This window comes from Argopecten irradians, chromosome 11 (assembly GCF_041381155.1).
Source record: "Argopecten irradians isolate NY chromosome 11, Ai_NY, whole genome shotgun sequence".
Classification (NCBI taxonomy): domain Eukaryota; kingdom Metazoa; phylum Mollusca; class Bivalvia; order Pectinida; family Pectinidae; genus Argopecten; species Argopecten irradians.
The window spans coordinates 33,490,168-33,504,697 of NC_091144.1; the positions used below are offsets into that span (position 1 = coordinate 33,490,168).

Below are 14,530 nucleotides of genomic sequence, written 5' to 3' on the forward strand. Positions count from 1 at the left end.
GCGGAAGGGTAAATTGTGCTCCATTGTGCTGTATAGTTTAATATTTGTCTACTTTGTCCCGCATTACTGTTCGTATGCTATTATGTAATCCTGTTCGTTTTGTTTGTCTTGATAAATGGGCAGATCGCCTCGAAAATTTGACAATTTTGTTTTGTCCACACGGTTGGAATTACTTCCTCGTCCCATACATGTCATAAATACCGCAAGACACATGTGTAATAACATTATTTTGACGTTATCGAATATATGATGTTGTATGATTGTTTCAGTAGTCGGAAACGTCACATCCGAGCCAGTTTACTGTTTTATATAGAGACGAAATTTAAAGTTTTGTTGATATTTCTATTAATAAAAGTTATGTGATAATAGAATCTTACAGTTGTGACTATGTCATATGAAATATATCAGATTCGTTAATAATTTGATATGCCACTTGCCTAAAGGCTCGTGGCATATTAAATTATTGAACTTGTTTGATAAATTTCATATCACATAACCACTCGTGTAAGATCCTCTATAAATTGTATGACAATATGAATTATATATGCACAAGACCTACATTTTGATTTCCTACACAGCTTGTTACTAGAAAGTAACAGAGAGAGCGACCCCAACTTCAAAACAGTGTACTGTTATACAATTTCTTTTTTGTATATCAAAAAATCAAATTACCTGTGCCTTCAAATTTACTCTAGGACAAGTTTTGCGATTTATAGGATTTACCTCTTATTTCCTCTATTGGGCCTCGCCCCTCCTGCCCCGGGGGGGTCAGAGCCAAATAATTTATATAAGAATGTTCTGTTCATATTCCCTAAGAATGTTTCTGGCCAAATTTGGTTACAATCCATGCAGAACTCTAGGACAAGTAGCGTCTTTTCAAGGATTTTACAGACCTCTATTTCCCCTATAAGTGGGCCCCACCCCTCCTGTCCCCAGGGGGTCAGAGCAAAACATATTTATACAAGTTCATGTTCCCCTTCCCCCTAGGATGTTTCTGGCCAAATTTGGTTACAATCCATGCAGAACTCTAGAACAAGTAGCAAATTTATAGGATTTACCTAAATTTCCCCTATTGGGCCCGCCCGCCCCTACCTGTCCACGGGGGGTCAAGAGCCAAAATTTATACAAGTTCTGTTCTCCTTCCCCAAGGTATGTTTTGGCCAAATTTGGTTACAATCCATGCAGAAACTCTAGGACAAGTAGCGATTTATAGGATTTTTACCTTAATTTCCCTATTGGGCCCCGCCCTACCTGTCCCGGGGGGGGTCAGAGCCAAAATTTAAATACAAGTTCTATCCCCTTTCCCCAAGGGATGTTTCTGGCCAAATTTGGTTACTAATCCATGCAGAACTCTAGGACAAGTAGCGATTTTATAGGATTTACCTCTATTTCCCCTATTGGGCCCACCCCTCCTGTCCCCCAGGGGGTCAGAGCGAAAAATTTATACAAGTTCTGTTTCCCCTTCATCCCTAAGATGTTTCCTGGCCAAATTTGGTTACAATCCATGCAGAACTCTAGAACAAGTAGCAATTTATAGGATTTACCTAAATATTTCCCCTATTGGGCCCCGCCCCTCCTGTCCCCGGGGGGTCAGAGCCACAAAATTTATACCAGTTCTGTTCTTCCTTCCCCAGGATGTTTCTGGCCAAATTTGGTTACAAATCCATGCAGAACTCTAGGACAAGTAGCGATTTATAGGATTTTACCTTAATTTCCCTATTGGGCCGCCCCTCCTGTCCCCATCGGGGGGGTCAGAGCCAAAATTTATACACAGTTCTATTCCCCTGTCCCCCCCAAGGATGTTTCTGGCCAAATTTGGTTACAAATCCATGCAGAACTCTAGGACAAGTAGCGGGATTTTATAGGATTTACCTAAAATTTCCCTTATTGGGCCCGCCCCACTCCTGTCCCCGGCGGTGGTCAGAGCCAAAATTTATACAAGTTCTGTTCCCCTTCCCCCAAGGATGTTTCTGGCCAATTTTGGTTACAATCCATGCAGAACACTAGGACAGGTAGCGATTTATAGGATTTACCTCAATTTCACCTATTGGGCCCCGCCCCTATCATGCCACCCGGGGGGTCAGAGGCCAATATTTATACAAGTTCTATTGCCCTTCCCCCAAGGATGTTTCTGGCCAAATTTGTTTTCAATCCATGCAGGAACTCTAGGTCAATATGTAGCGATTGATAGGATTTTACCTCAATTTCACCTATTGGGGCCCCGCCCCTCTGTCCCTGGGGGGTCAGAGCAAAATTTATACCAAGTTCTGTTCCCCTCCCCCAAGGATGTTTCTGGCCAAGATTTGTTTAAATCCATGCAGAACTCTATGGGACTAGTAGCGATTTAAAGGAAATGTTTGACGGACAGTTACGGGACGATGGCTACGGAACGGAACGGACGACGGACGACGGGACGACGGACGCCGCGCCATGACATAAGCTCACCGGCCCTTTGGGCCAGGTGAGCTAAAAATCAAATTACCTGTGCCTTCAAATTTACATAATTACATAATTTACATAAATTTCACGTAATGCAACTTAAGGTTTCCCTAACTTTCAAAATCCAAGATGCAATTTGGAATTTTGCTAATTGAAGTTTATTACAGCTATTTCTCTAAAAAATACTGTCAGATGGAATCTTTCTCAAATTTTGTATGTATTTTGTAGTTGAAGTTTGAAAAGCGGAAACGATCCCTCTTTCCATTGTAAGACATAGATCAGTCTTAAGGGAGCACCAAGATCTCTCTGAGAGCTCTTGTTTATCAAAGACTATATACCAGTATCAACACAATTTATCAATTTTAACCCCTGCATGCACACTTGAACTTCCAATTTGTGGATGGGTTATTTCATTATTCAAATTAGAGGTGAATATCTTTAGTTAATTTAATGTAAGAATCCAAGAATGGGCCGCGCTCATCGTTGCTTAACTATGACACACAGTACCAACACTCACCCGCCCAGCCACAAATGTTAGCTATATGGATTATGTGGCTAAATGCCCATATCCATGTATCGTCACATTACCCCCCCCCCCCCTCCCCCCTTTCATCTACAAGTTTTGGCATCTGGATTCAACCTAGCATCCTCAATATAAACAACTGTTCCTGCTGCTCTTATAGCGGTGCCGACCAACCAGTACCAGGAACATTGTGTTTCCCGTGCTGTCCGAGGGCACCCTACAGGAAGCCAGACCCGTTCACTGTCACCAAATGTAACATGCCCAGGCTTGTCCTTGAACCAACGGGGCGATCACCCATCCAAGAGTGGCCTGGACTCACCATTGCTTAACTATGACACACAGTGCCGACACTCATCCGCACAGCCATAAAAGCTAGCTGATGGACTATGTGGCTGAAATAACCATATCCATGTTTCGTTACATTAATATCAAATGAATTCAGACATGTGTGAAATATTATATCCCTTTAATGCATATCACAGACAAGGCAATACTGGCGGTGAAATAATTATAATACAGTGATAATTAAATGTAAGTAAAACTGATTGCCAAAATTAACAAAAACAAAAGTACATAATTGCACAAACACCTACTAATTACCAATAACGTTTACAAACATAAAATTATCAACAAAAACACAAATTATCATAAAAATGGAAAAGAAAACTTCAAAAAATGTAACATTGTCAAAAGATTAAAATTTGAAAATTCTCCTTGTTCTGTAAATATTCAGTAAAACATGGTATAATGAACCCCTGGGATATCACTTCGTTATAAACACAGTTAGTTAAACATGTAATACAGATACCATATAGGAACCTTGATGAGGAATGTCGGTGGTTTTTCTCCGGGTACTCCGGCTTTCCTCCACCAACAATACCTGGACGTCCTTAAATGACCCTGGCTGTTAATAGGGAAAAAAATTTAAAAAAAATAATATTACCATGAATTTGTTGTGAGGATGTTATACTGTAGATGTTAACTTTGTACTTCTAAAACAACAACCTGAGATTATAATGAAGTACAGTGTACATACAAACTAACAAAATTAATTATTATCTTGAATTCAGGGTCATGCAAATCCTCAAAGATTGCCAAAATCTAATAAAGACACAGAAGACTTAGAAATGACTGATCTGAGCGTGATGAATAGAAACTAATAAATAAGTCACTTTTTTCTGATATAAATCAAAATTTCAATGTTCTTTAAGAGAATTAATTGTCCCTTTAAAATTAAGCCAAACAGTTTGTCATCCCTATACTCCAGGGCTTCCCATCACTTATGATCTCTACACCCCTGGAGTATCTCATAGTAAAAGTGAAGGCAGCTCAGGGGAACAAATCTAAACCAATCACAGGCCTGCAAAGACTTCCGTTGAAGACTACAGAGAGGGCGAAGCCCTACTTTAAAGACACACAGTCAACCACAGTGTACCATATTCGGCTCTTTTGATGTATATCAAAGGAATAAATTATCTGTTCTGCTGCCTCCAGTTTTACCATGACATAGTCTAGGGGTGTAGAGATTGTATGTGCATCAAAACTCCTTGAGTGTCGAGGATGACAGTTACTATGTATATGTTATACATAATATGGTGTCGCAATCCTTCGGTAACCTGTATATTAAGACACCTGTCTAATAAGACACATTTTTGTCTGTCCCTTGGGGTGTCTCATTACACAGGTTTGCTGTATGTATATAATATTAAAGGAGAATATTTGCCCTTGCGTGAAGGTATTGAATGTGATGTCATGAATGTGCAAGCATAATGTCATATTTTTCATAGAAAGTTAACTTGTCCAGAAAGTAATAACGTCATAATCGATACCTACCTGAAAGGGCAGATAACTCTATTATGCAAAGATGGAACAGTTACATGTATATAGAAAATACATTATACATTTTATAAACACATAAGTCACAAGGTACAACCAAATAGCTTCAAATACCCTGAAAAAGTCTGTACCATTACGACAAAGTGATTTTTATTAACAATATATTGATTTTCAAAATGACAACCACCTTATGATATTCATATTTTAATATTGAGATATATAATAATGAATAATTTGAGCAAATAAAACAAAAACAAAGACTGACAATCAGAAGGTCTTTAACTCACATTGACTGACAAGTTCATCACCAGGAAGGGCAATATTTCTGGTATTAAAATCACACTGACACCTCAATGAGATTTTTTTTGAAATGTCATGTGGAAAAAATTTAATGTCATACATCCAGTGAACGTAACTTCTGGAAAAAAAAAATGTTCAACCTGGTTCAGTTTCTGATATTGGATTTAGCCAAAAAAAAATACCTTTTCGACAATAACGTTTTTCATAACAAAACCAAACTATTAAATACAGTTTTATGAGTTTTTTTTTACCTGCAATATAGGCCTCAAAAGGGGGAGGGGCGCTTATAGGTACATGGGTGCTTATTGTGTCGAATACGGTACTGTTTAGGGTTACCTGAGCCCTAATTTTTTTACTCCAAATCCCCTAATTTCTTTTCCACTTTTTAAAAAAAAAAAAAATAGTCAGGATTTTGATCTCAGACTCCCATTTCCGCAATTACTTCAGAGCGAAAGACACTAAAAGTCAGTGTCTCAATCTATTTCTCTGTCATTGACTCAATGTATTCGTACGCATTAAAGTGACTTTCATATAGAGATGAACATTATATTTGTTGGTAGTGTTATACAGATAACACACAACTAAAATATTAATAAATGTTGTCACACAGTTTAAAGAGGAAACCCAGAGTATCCTGAGAAAAACCACCTGGCCACATGACAATTGCATGGGTATTTAAACTTGAAGTGAAGGTCTAGTGATAAACATCTGAAATTCTTACTACTTGTTGATCAGTAGTAATTAAACATGGCTTCATGTTGCCTGACACTTTTATAATTAATTATTCAAAATACCTGTTACAGCTATCACTACTTTGATTCGGTTTCAAGACTGTTAAAATTTATTCAAAATGTTTATGCTACACATGTTCAGTCGAAATGCAGAAATCTGTTGAGAATGTGATAGCATTTTACAAAATTGAACATAAGAATTTGATATAGTTTTGGACCAAAAAGGGAACCCTGGTGTACACCTTGGGAGGGCAACATAAAATCATCCCTATCACAGGCCTCTTGGGCCTTTTGATTTTTTTAAAGGTATCTTACAGGTCCCCTGTCATAATGCACTTCATAATGCACCTGGGTTTTGTTAAATTGGTGGTAGGCAAAATTCAATGCTAACTGTAACAGGTAATTTGAACCAAGGCAACATGTCGAGTGAGAGCATTACTTATTAGTAGTAAGGTGAAAATGTGCTGAGGACATCTTCTAATGTCAGCATTCTCTTGATGCTTCCAGGCAGGTGATGGTGACCCAGGAATGAGTTGAGTGACTGTCCCTGGAAATGAAACCTCAGTGAGTCTCTACAAAGAACGGTCAAACATTTCGGCTCATCAAAGTCCTGGTCAAGAAATTTTTGAATGGTTGGCACTTTCCAGAGGAGTGACAGCTCATAAAGCCTCTTCCAATGTTTTGTATGCTTTCTGATGTCAGCACCAGCATCCACTAGAAGTCTAAAGATGTTGGCATCCTTACAGCAGAATAAAGACTGCTCAGTAATGCGTACATTTTCGCTGATCAAAATTTTCACAGCTTCTAGATTTCCTATACGTACAGCACAAGACAGTGGGGAATCTAAAGTCCCCGACGGTGGATCAGGACGGGCACCGAGTTCAATTAGAGTCCTTAACGACTTATGATCCCCAGAACGAATTGCAAAATATATCGGTTTGGTGTGACCTTGGTATGTTTCATCAAGGTCGTAGCCCTTGGCAGCCAACTGTCTGATCATACCTGGCCGATCGATGCCTTTCAAGTGAAACAATGCATTATAGGGTCCATATTGATATCTCACACATGAATGCAGTGGCTTTTCGGCTTTTGCCTCCATGACAGTTTTGACCTGATCAAAGCCCATGGCTGTTGCTAAGTCGTAAGCTGTGTAGTCCTGTATTTTGTGTGAGTCTAGACTGACCCCTCCGTCGAGAAGAATCCCAACCATTTCCGCATCATTGTTGAGAGTAGCGACATGTAGTGGACTGTAGTTTTTTGTCATTGTGTCCACCACAGCCGTGCCGTCAACGTCCGAGGACAGATTCAGGGAGAAGCCTTTGTCAAATAACACCTTCAATAACTTACTACTACCTACAATAAAACATGGTCTTCATAAGAAACTGGACATGAGCAGTTAGACAGAATTGGAATCCTAAAAGACCTTTCAAACATTTGATAGTGAACATAGATGCTACCAGTTGAGCTGACCCTGGGGGTTTTCTCCTTTGTTTTAAGGGGCATTTTTAATACCAGTGTAGCAGCCAAAGGGGGGATATTGACTAGCTGATTCTTTTCCCACTTCCCTGTATTTCTATTTCTAGGGGGGGTGGATATTGGCTAGCTGATTCTTTACCCCCTGCCCTGTATATCTATTTCTAGGGGGGGGATATTGGCTAGCTGATTCTTTACCCCCTGCCCTGTATATTTATTTCTAGGGGGGAAATATTGGCTAGCTGATTCTTTACCCCCTGCCCTGTATATTTATTTCTAGGGGGGAACTATTGGTTAGCTGATTCTTCCCTCACCCTTCTCTGTATATTTATTTCTATAAGGGTCACCTCATTTAAAAAAAATGTAGATACAGGAGGAGAATTTCCAGAAATGAAAACATATAGCTAGAATTAATTTCCATTAGGAATGGGGCCCTTAGTCCTATAAGAGCCCATAGAACAAAGGTACAAGCCTATAATGGTCATCACAAAACCATGGCATCAGCTGAATAGTTAATTGAGAATTTAGAACTTTGAATTACCTGTACTAAAAAAATATTTTATTAACATGGTGATTTTGGCGTCCATCTTAGATTTTGGACAGAAAGGGTAATGTTTTTATGGAGAGTCAATAAAAATGATCAACCATGGGTCTGTTGTGATGACAGGGATATCTCAACCCTCACAAAAGGTTTTGACGGTCAACTCCAAGCTACCTTTGGGGTGATCAGTCTTTCACAAGGGCTGAAATTAATAAAATCTTACATGGGTCTGTCAAGTGGACAGGGATATATCTCAACCCGAGTGAAAGATTTTGGCTAATAAACCCAAGGCTTGCCAAGAGTTGATGTTCAAAATCTTTCATGAGGGTTGAGATAACCCTGTCCGCCTGACTGGCCGATGTAAGATTCTTTTTCTCCCATACTTTATCGAGTCATGGTGAAAATTAAGTTGACATGAACGTTGTGCACCGCATGTATTAATGACGTCACTGTCTAGCACGTGTGAGCTGTCTTTTCCCTACCCTGGTAAAAAACAGAGTTATCTTTTCCCTAGCAACCGCAAAATAACCCTGTCATGTATGAGAGAAAATCCTGTCCACATGACAGACTCATGTTTCATAATTTTTTTTTAATTTTTTTTTAGTAAGATTTTATCAATCCACAGAAAACGCAAACACATTACATAATAATATTATGACAAAACAGAAAGATGACACAGATAGAACTAAAATCTTTATACATTTACACTGTGCTATGGGACCTGCATGAAGGTACATTCACAAAGGTTAGCAAGCTCACCGAATGTTAACAGGAGAAATATCTGGAATAAGTCGAAACCAAGATGACCTGGCCTGGTACCAAACAGTGTCAGTTAATTACAGATTTTCAAGTACTAGTGCGCTCTGGCCCTAAACCAGACATCTATCTGTCATAATGTCTAAATCTAGTGTCAGGGCCAGAGTATCACGGGCTATAGAGCCTGATGCGCTGCCAATTGAGCTGTCTGCAGCTGCTGACCTATTATTGACCAATTACTTACCCAATCTGACCGCCTGATGAATAGCCTGGACCTGCCAAACATCTTCAAAATAATTCAGTGGCTTAGTCTTCAGAATTTTCTCCAGTATATTTGCATCATTCATCTGAATAGCTTTCTCCAATGTGGTTTTTGAGGCCTGGACTCCAGCTCTGATCAGGATGTCTAGAATGTTTGTATTGCTGTTCACCAATGCACATGTTAAAGCACCTGTCTCACTCTGATTCAGAAAATCCAGCCGGATGTCAGGAACATTTAAAAGAAGATTAACCGTCTCTTCTGTGCCATCTCGAGCCGATAACATCAGTGGTGAAAAAAGGCCTTCAGAAAACTCACAATAAACGTTCACATCGACTTCTCGGGCCAAAAGAAAATACAGCATGTTTAAATCGTTCTTCATGAGAGCATGGTGGATGGGAGTCAGCTTCAACACCTGGGTCGCAGTGTTAAGACTACTGCCTTTAATCATAAGATATCGGACGACATCTTCTTTACCGAGTGCTGCAGCAGCGGTGATAAAGTAGGCCCCGGCCCTGCTGATGTGATCCACAGGGGATTTGTCGGTGACATGAGGACAGCATCCAGATAAAATAAAGTCACATAATTTGTCCACGTGGAAGATGTGTCCGTTGTGTTGAAGTCGTTCCAAAATGTGATGACAGACACACCTCTTATCATCCTTCAAATACTCTTTAACAGAAAAGGTTACACATCTGTCATATATTAAATATATGATATTAGACTGGACTTCCCTTCCCTTAGTTATCTACTCTCCGCCAGGCCGCGCTTCGCTCACTAGGGACCAGTAGCGGGTAACCATGATTTTCTGATTAGTCTATCTACATATCCTGTTTCACAGACATCACTTACTTTAGACGTGGGAAACCCCTTTACACATGAAGCAACAAATTTTAACGTTCAGAATAAATATTTAATTTGAACAGCTGATAAACAAAAATAATTTAGGTTTTAAGTTTTGAAATTATTTCATGCTAACAGAGTTTAGGGTGCTCATAGGAACAACTCTGTAGTTCGAATTCCCACGAAAGATAGCTACTCACTATCGGTCCTCAGTGAAGCGTACGCAAGGGAGGTAACTGAGGCAGGAACCAGTCTATATATGATACATGTACAGAATTTTTCATTTCTTGCGAGTCTCTGTCGAGCAAAAAAATCGAAATTTTCAGTCAGTTATGACAGTTTCTATTATTGGATTATTGTTTGATTCATAGTTTTCTAGAAGAATTTTGTAGTAAAAGAAGAAGTTTGTTTCCTACGCAAATGAATACCATTCATCAGAATCAGTGAATCAACCAATCACCGATAGGTTATATTACAAATGTTATATATTATATAATTAGGCCAAATTTCTATATCAATGTAATTTTTGCACTCCCAACTTCACCTTCAATTTTTTAGCCAGAAAGTGCAAACATTACTTTAAAAAAGACTTTAATGAATTGGCAAACATGGAAGTCATATGATAAATTACATTATTGAATGTTATAATTTTTATTATAAGTCAAAAAATACAACAGTGTTAGGCCGGTGGTCGTTGAATACAGGTCATATATACATTTGTATAGTAAATATCCTTGGGAGGAATAACTAAGGTCACATAAGACAGGAAGTTGCTGAATACAGAGGGTCAGTAAGACAGGTTTGAATGAACATACCAAATATTTGACAAGACTTTGACATAAATTTCTTAAATACTTGGGAGACGAGTCTTCCTTCAATAATAAATGTTGACCTTTAAATCTTTCAAGGTCAAAGGGATCAAATTGTTTAATTATTTTCATTGCAGGTGAGATATATGGTACCATGCTACTACAAATGAAAAACATTGTCACACCTGGGATTAAATGTTTGAGTTTCTGTCTCACATGTGACCAAAATCAGATAACATGTTTCATGTATGACAACTCTCGGGGGTTTCCTGTCAGTTTCTTAATGGCGGTGATCCTCTGGGGACAATGCACATACACTTGAGGATGTCCACAACGGTATCACCATGGAAACCTACAGTCTCTACACAAGCCATGGCTGACACTTGGGTAAACACAGAAAATAAACTTTGAAATCGACATTTGTCTATAACCATAAACAAAGATATACAATCCATTATTGTTATAACAAGTATCTGGGGACCAATGAAATCACTTTGTTATAACAAACATTTGGGGACCAATGAAATCACTTTGTTATAACAAGTATCTTGGGGACCAATGAAATCACTTTGTTATAAACTAGCATCTGGGGACCAATGAAATCACTTTGTTATAACAAGCATCTGGGGACCAATGAAATCACTTTGTTATAACAAGCATCTGGGACCAATGAAATCACTTTGTTATAACAAGCATCTGGGGACCAATGAAATCACTTTGTTATAACAAGCATCTGGGGACCAATGAAATCACTTTGTTATAACAAACATCTGGGGACCAATGAAATCACTTTGTTATAACAAACATCTGGGACCAATGAAATCACTTTGTTATAACAAACATCTGGGGACCAATGAAATCACTTTGTTATAACAAACATTTGGGACCAATGAAATCACTTTGTTATAACAAACATTTGGGACCAATGAAATCTCTTTGTTATAACAAACATTTGGGACCAATGAAATCACTTTGTTATAACAAACATTTGGGACCAATGAAATCACTTTGTTATAACAAACATTTGGGACCAATGAAATCCACTTTGTTATAACAAACATTTGGGACCAATGAAATATCTCTTGGGATTTATAATGAAATCACTTTCAATGAAGATCCTTTGTTATAACAAACATTTGGGACCAATGAAATCACTTTGTTATAACAAACATTTGGGACCAATGAAATCACTTTGTTATAACAAACATTTGGGACCAATGAAATCTCTTTGTTATAACAAACATTTGGGACCAATGAAATCACTTTGTTATAACAAACTATTTGGGGACCAATGAAATCTCTTTGTATATCAACAATCATTTGACCAATGAAATCCACTTTGTTATAACAAACAGTTTGGGACCAATGAAATCACTTTGTTATAACAAGTAACATTTCTGGGACCAATGAATGATCACTTTGTTATCTGGGGACCAATGCTTTGTTATAACAAATCACTGGACATTTTGTTATAACAAACATCTCAGGGGACCAGCAAAATCACTTTGTTATCTGGGGACCAATGAAATCACTTTGTTAAAACAAACATCTGGGGAACAGCAAAATCACATTGTTTTAACAAGCATCTGGGGACCATACACATATTACAGACATCTGATAGGAACCTTGGCGATGGGGGGGGATGAAAAGTACATACATTATAACCATGAATTAGTTGTATTCAAACGTGTCTATAAGGACTGTCCAGCAATGAAATAAACTCTTAGGTCTTCATACACAGGTCATTTGAGACACAGACAAAGTGGTCTTATAAGAAGGTGGTCTTTTTCAGAGAAAAGAATATTTCACTATAACCAAACTTATGGTGAATTAGCCACCAACTAATGGTAATTTTTATCTAAAACAAATCAGTAATTTTTCAGTAACGAAAGTTAATTACAAATGTACTTTACACTGTTACCATCACTAAAAAATTTTGGCTTAATATTCCTTCTGAATAAAAGTATTTTAAATAATTACGCAGACAACAAAAGCAAAACAAACAGGATCTATTTATGTATTGTATTCGTGTTTCCCATAAAATTAAGACATAATACACAATTAATAAAGTTGTTCATACTCTACCACAGTAATCTTTGATGTCACTTCAATCACCTAAAACCTCCCTTGAATGAATGATGTTAGTACATTGTTTAACTTTTTATAAATAACTTTCAAAATTAATTTCGCATTTAAGAAAAAAATGTTGCTAGAATATGAAAAGTTTAAAGTATGTAATATAATTAGGCACAGCAATGCTCTTCTATCGGTAAGATATTTAGATATTTTTACAGGGACTCAACCATGTTCCTAGTTGGTGATTCATGCAAAAAATTTGACAGGGGTGAAATCACTGCATTGTATGGAATTTCGTTATTGCAGTCATATCTGTGACTCTGTGAATTTGCAAAAGTTGTTTGAAAAAAATGGACCTCATAATTAGTATTTATGTCACTAGTAACAATATGATCTACAACTTAAAAAATATATAACAAAAATGAACTTGGACCTAAAACGGGATCCCTGCTGACCCAGTGAATAAAGGGGTCACTATAACTCTTACTGGTTTTTAGAAAAATATGAAACAGTCACAAAAGTTACTCGAAATAATGATGGTATTTTTCACTTTAAAATTTAGAATCTGATTTAAACTACAAATTGAAACTGATTCCAGGCAAACCACCAACCAGTAGTTAAATATCTATAAGCAGTTCAATTTTGAAACAATGAATTGGCTGTGGCGGCCATCTTGGATGCTGGTCGAAAAAAATGAAACCGGGAGCGACATCATCAGGTCACCAGAAATGACCTCACAAAATTTAATGGCCATTCGACTTACAGTTTTCGAGAAAATGGTCGGACAAAGTCGCGGTGGAAAAAGAAGAACCAGAAGAAGAAGAAGAACAAGAAGAATAATAAGAAATGGAGCAAACACAATAAATTCCCACACTATGTTGAGGGAACTTAATTATTTCATATTTATGTATGTATTCTAGTGTTTAAAAAAATCAATTAGACATATACACAATTAAATTGTCCTAATAATAAATTTTGTTTAAAAATGCTGTAACATAAGATAAAGTATACATTTGATAGCCTCAGATCAGGTTCACAAACACCAAAACAAATGCGCAAGGTTTACCTGCATTATGATTTCACAGTGAAGATTTATTTGGTTGTTTTTGCGGTATGGCGCAGTTTCACTAAACATACCGTGCAGGTATCTAGAATGACGGCAGGAAACATAAGTGTACCCACGTTTATAAAATATCAATATTTTATTTTATTATTTTTTTTTTTTTCCATATAAAACGATGAGGAGCGGTAGTAATTACAGAAAGTTAATACTATTTTGCGAATCAATTACCGAGATTCAGATTTACATTCCCATTTTAAATATTGCAAAGCTTAATATTGAAAGATAGGGGGTTTAATCATCTGAGGCGATTCATAGGTGGATTATCAGTAGTTATAATAGTCTTAAAGTGGACACTGTGAGTTGGAACAAATATTTGTTGAAATGATTACAAATGTCTCTCATTAAATGTTTATAGTACTATAGTTATAATGTTGATAACATTGCATTTTCCTGAAAATAGTAGATTACTTCATTATCAGGAAAAAATTTTAACAATAATACACTATAACATAAGTATACATGACTGTCCATGAATTTCAAAAACAATAGGCCCATTGGGCCTATAAGCGCCATTACCTTTCGGAGCTGGATTTAAAGGTTTCTTGAAAACATAAATCATATAAGACAAAATTCCTATCAATAGTCCATAAGATGATGTAACAACACCAAACAAATACAAATTTCCTGATTACTTGTGATGAATATCAGACGTTCATTTCGGTGTTTTTCGTTCTGGCACAGTAATAGCCAATACCGAGCCTGTATTGTAGGACGGCGGTAGACACAATAAGACGACTCACGTTATGTAACATGTTAATTTATTTTATTCAAGATTTTCTGAAGATGATGAATTGTATATAGTAAGGGTAAGTTAATAAACC

The 14,530-nt window shown here is 37.3% G+C and overlaps 1 protein-coding gene across 1 annotated transcript; it reads right to left on the bottom strand.

Annotated features, from left to right (window-relative positions):
- Window positions 1-5,493: 5,493 nt before the first annotated feature.
- LOC138334580 (ankyrin-1-like) lies at window positions 5,494-10,884 on the bottom strand. The gene is made up of 4 exons (XM_069283230.1): window positions 10,827-10,884; window positions 9,902-9,937; window positions 8,844-9,530; window positions 5,494-7,182 (listed from the first exon to the last, which is right to left on the bottom strand). Exons 1-4 carry the CDS (start codon window positions 10,882-10,884, stop codon window positions 6,272-6,274), a joined length of 1,692 nt encoding a protein of 563 aa, XP_069139331.1. The 3' UTR covers window positions 5,494-6,271.
- Window positions 10,885-14,530: the final 3,646 nt, after the last annotated feature.

Bases quoted from the DNA above. Each gene is read 5' to 3' on its own strand.
- LOC138334580 (XM_069283230.1), bottom strand. From the start codon at position 10,884: ATGGCTTGTGTAGAGACTGTAGGTTTCCATGGTGATACCGTTGTGGAC. The intron at 9,938-10,826 runs GTATGTGCATTG...TTCCTGCCTCAG, and splicing joins CGTTGTGGACATCCTCAAGT to TTACCTCCCTTGCGTACGCT. The intron at 7,183-8,843 runs GTAAGTAATTGG...GTTTTATTGTAG, and splicing joins TCATCAGGCGGTCAGATTGG to GTAGTAGTAAGTTATTGAAG.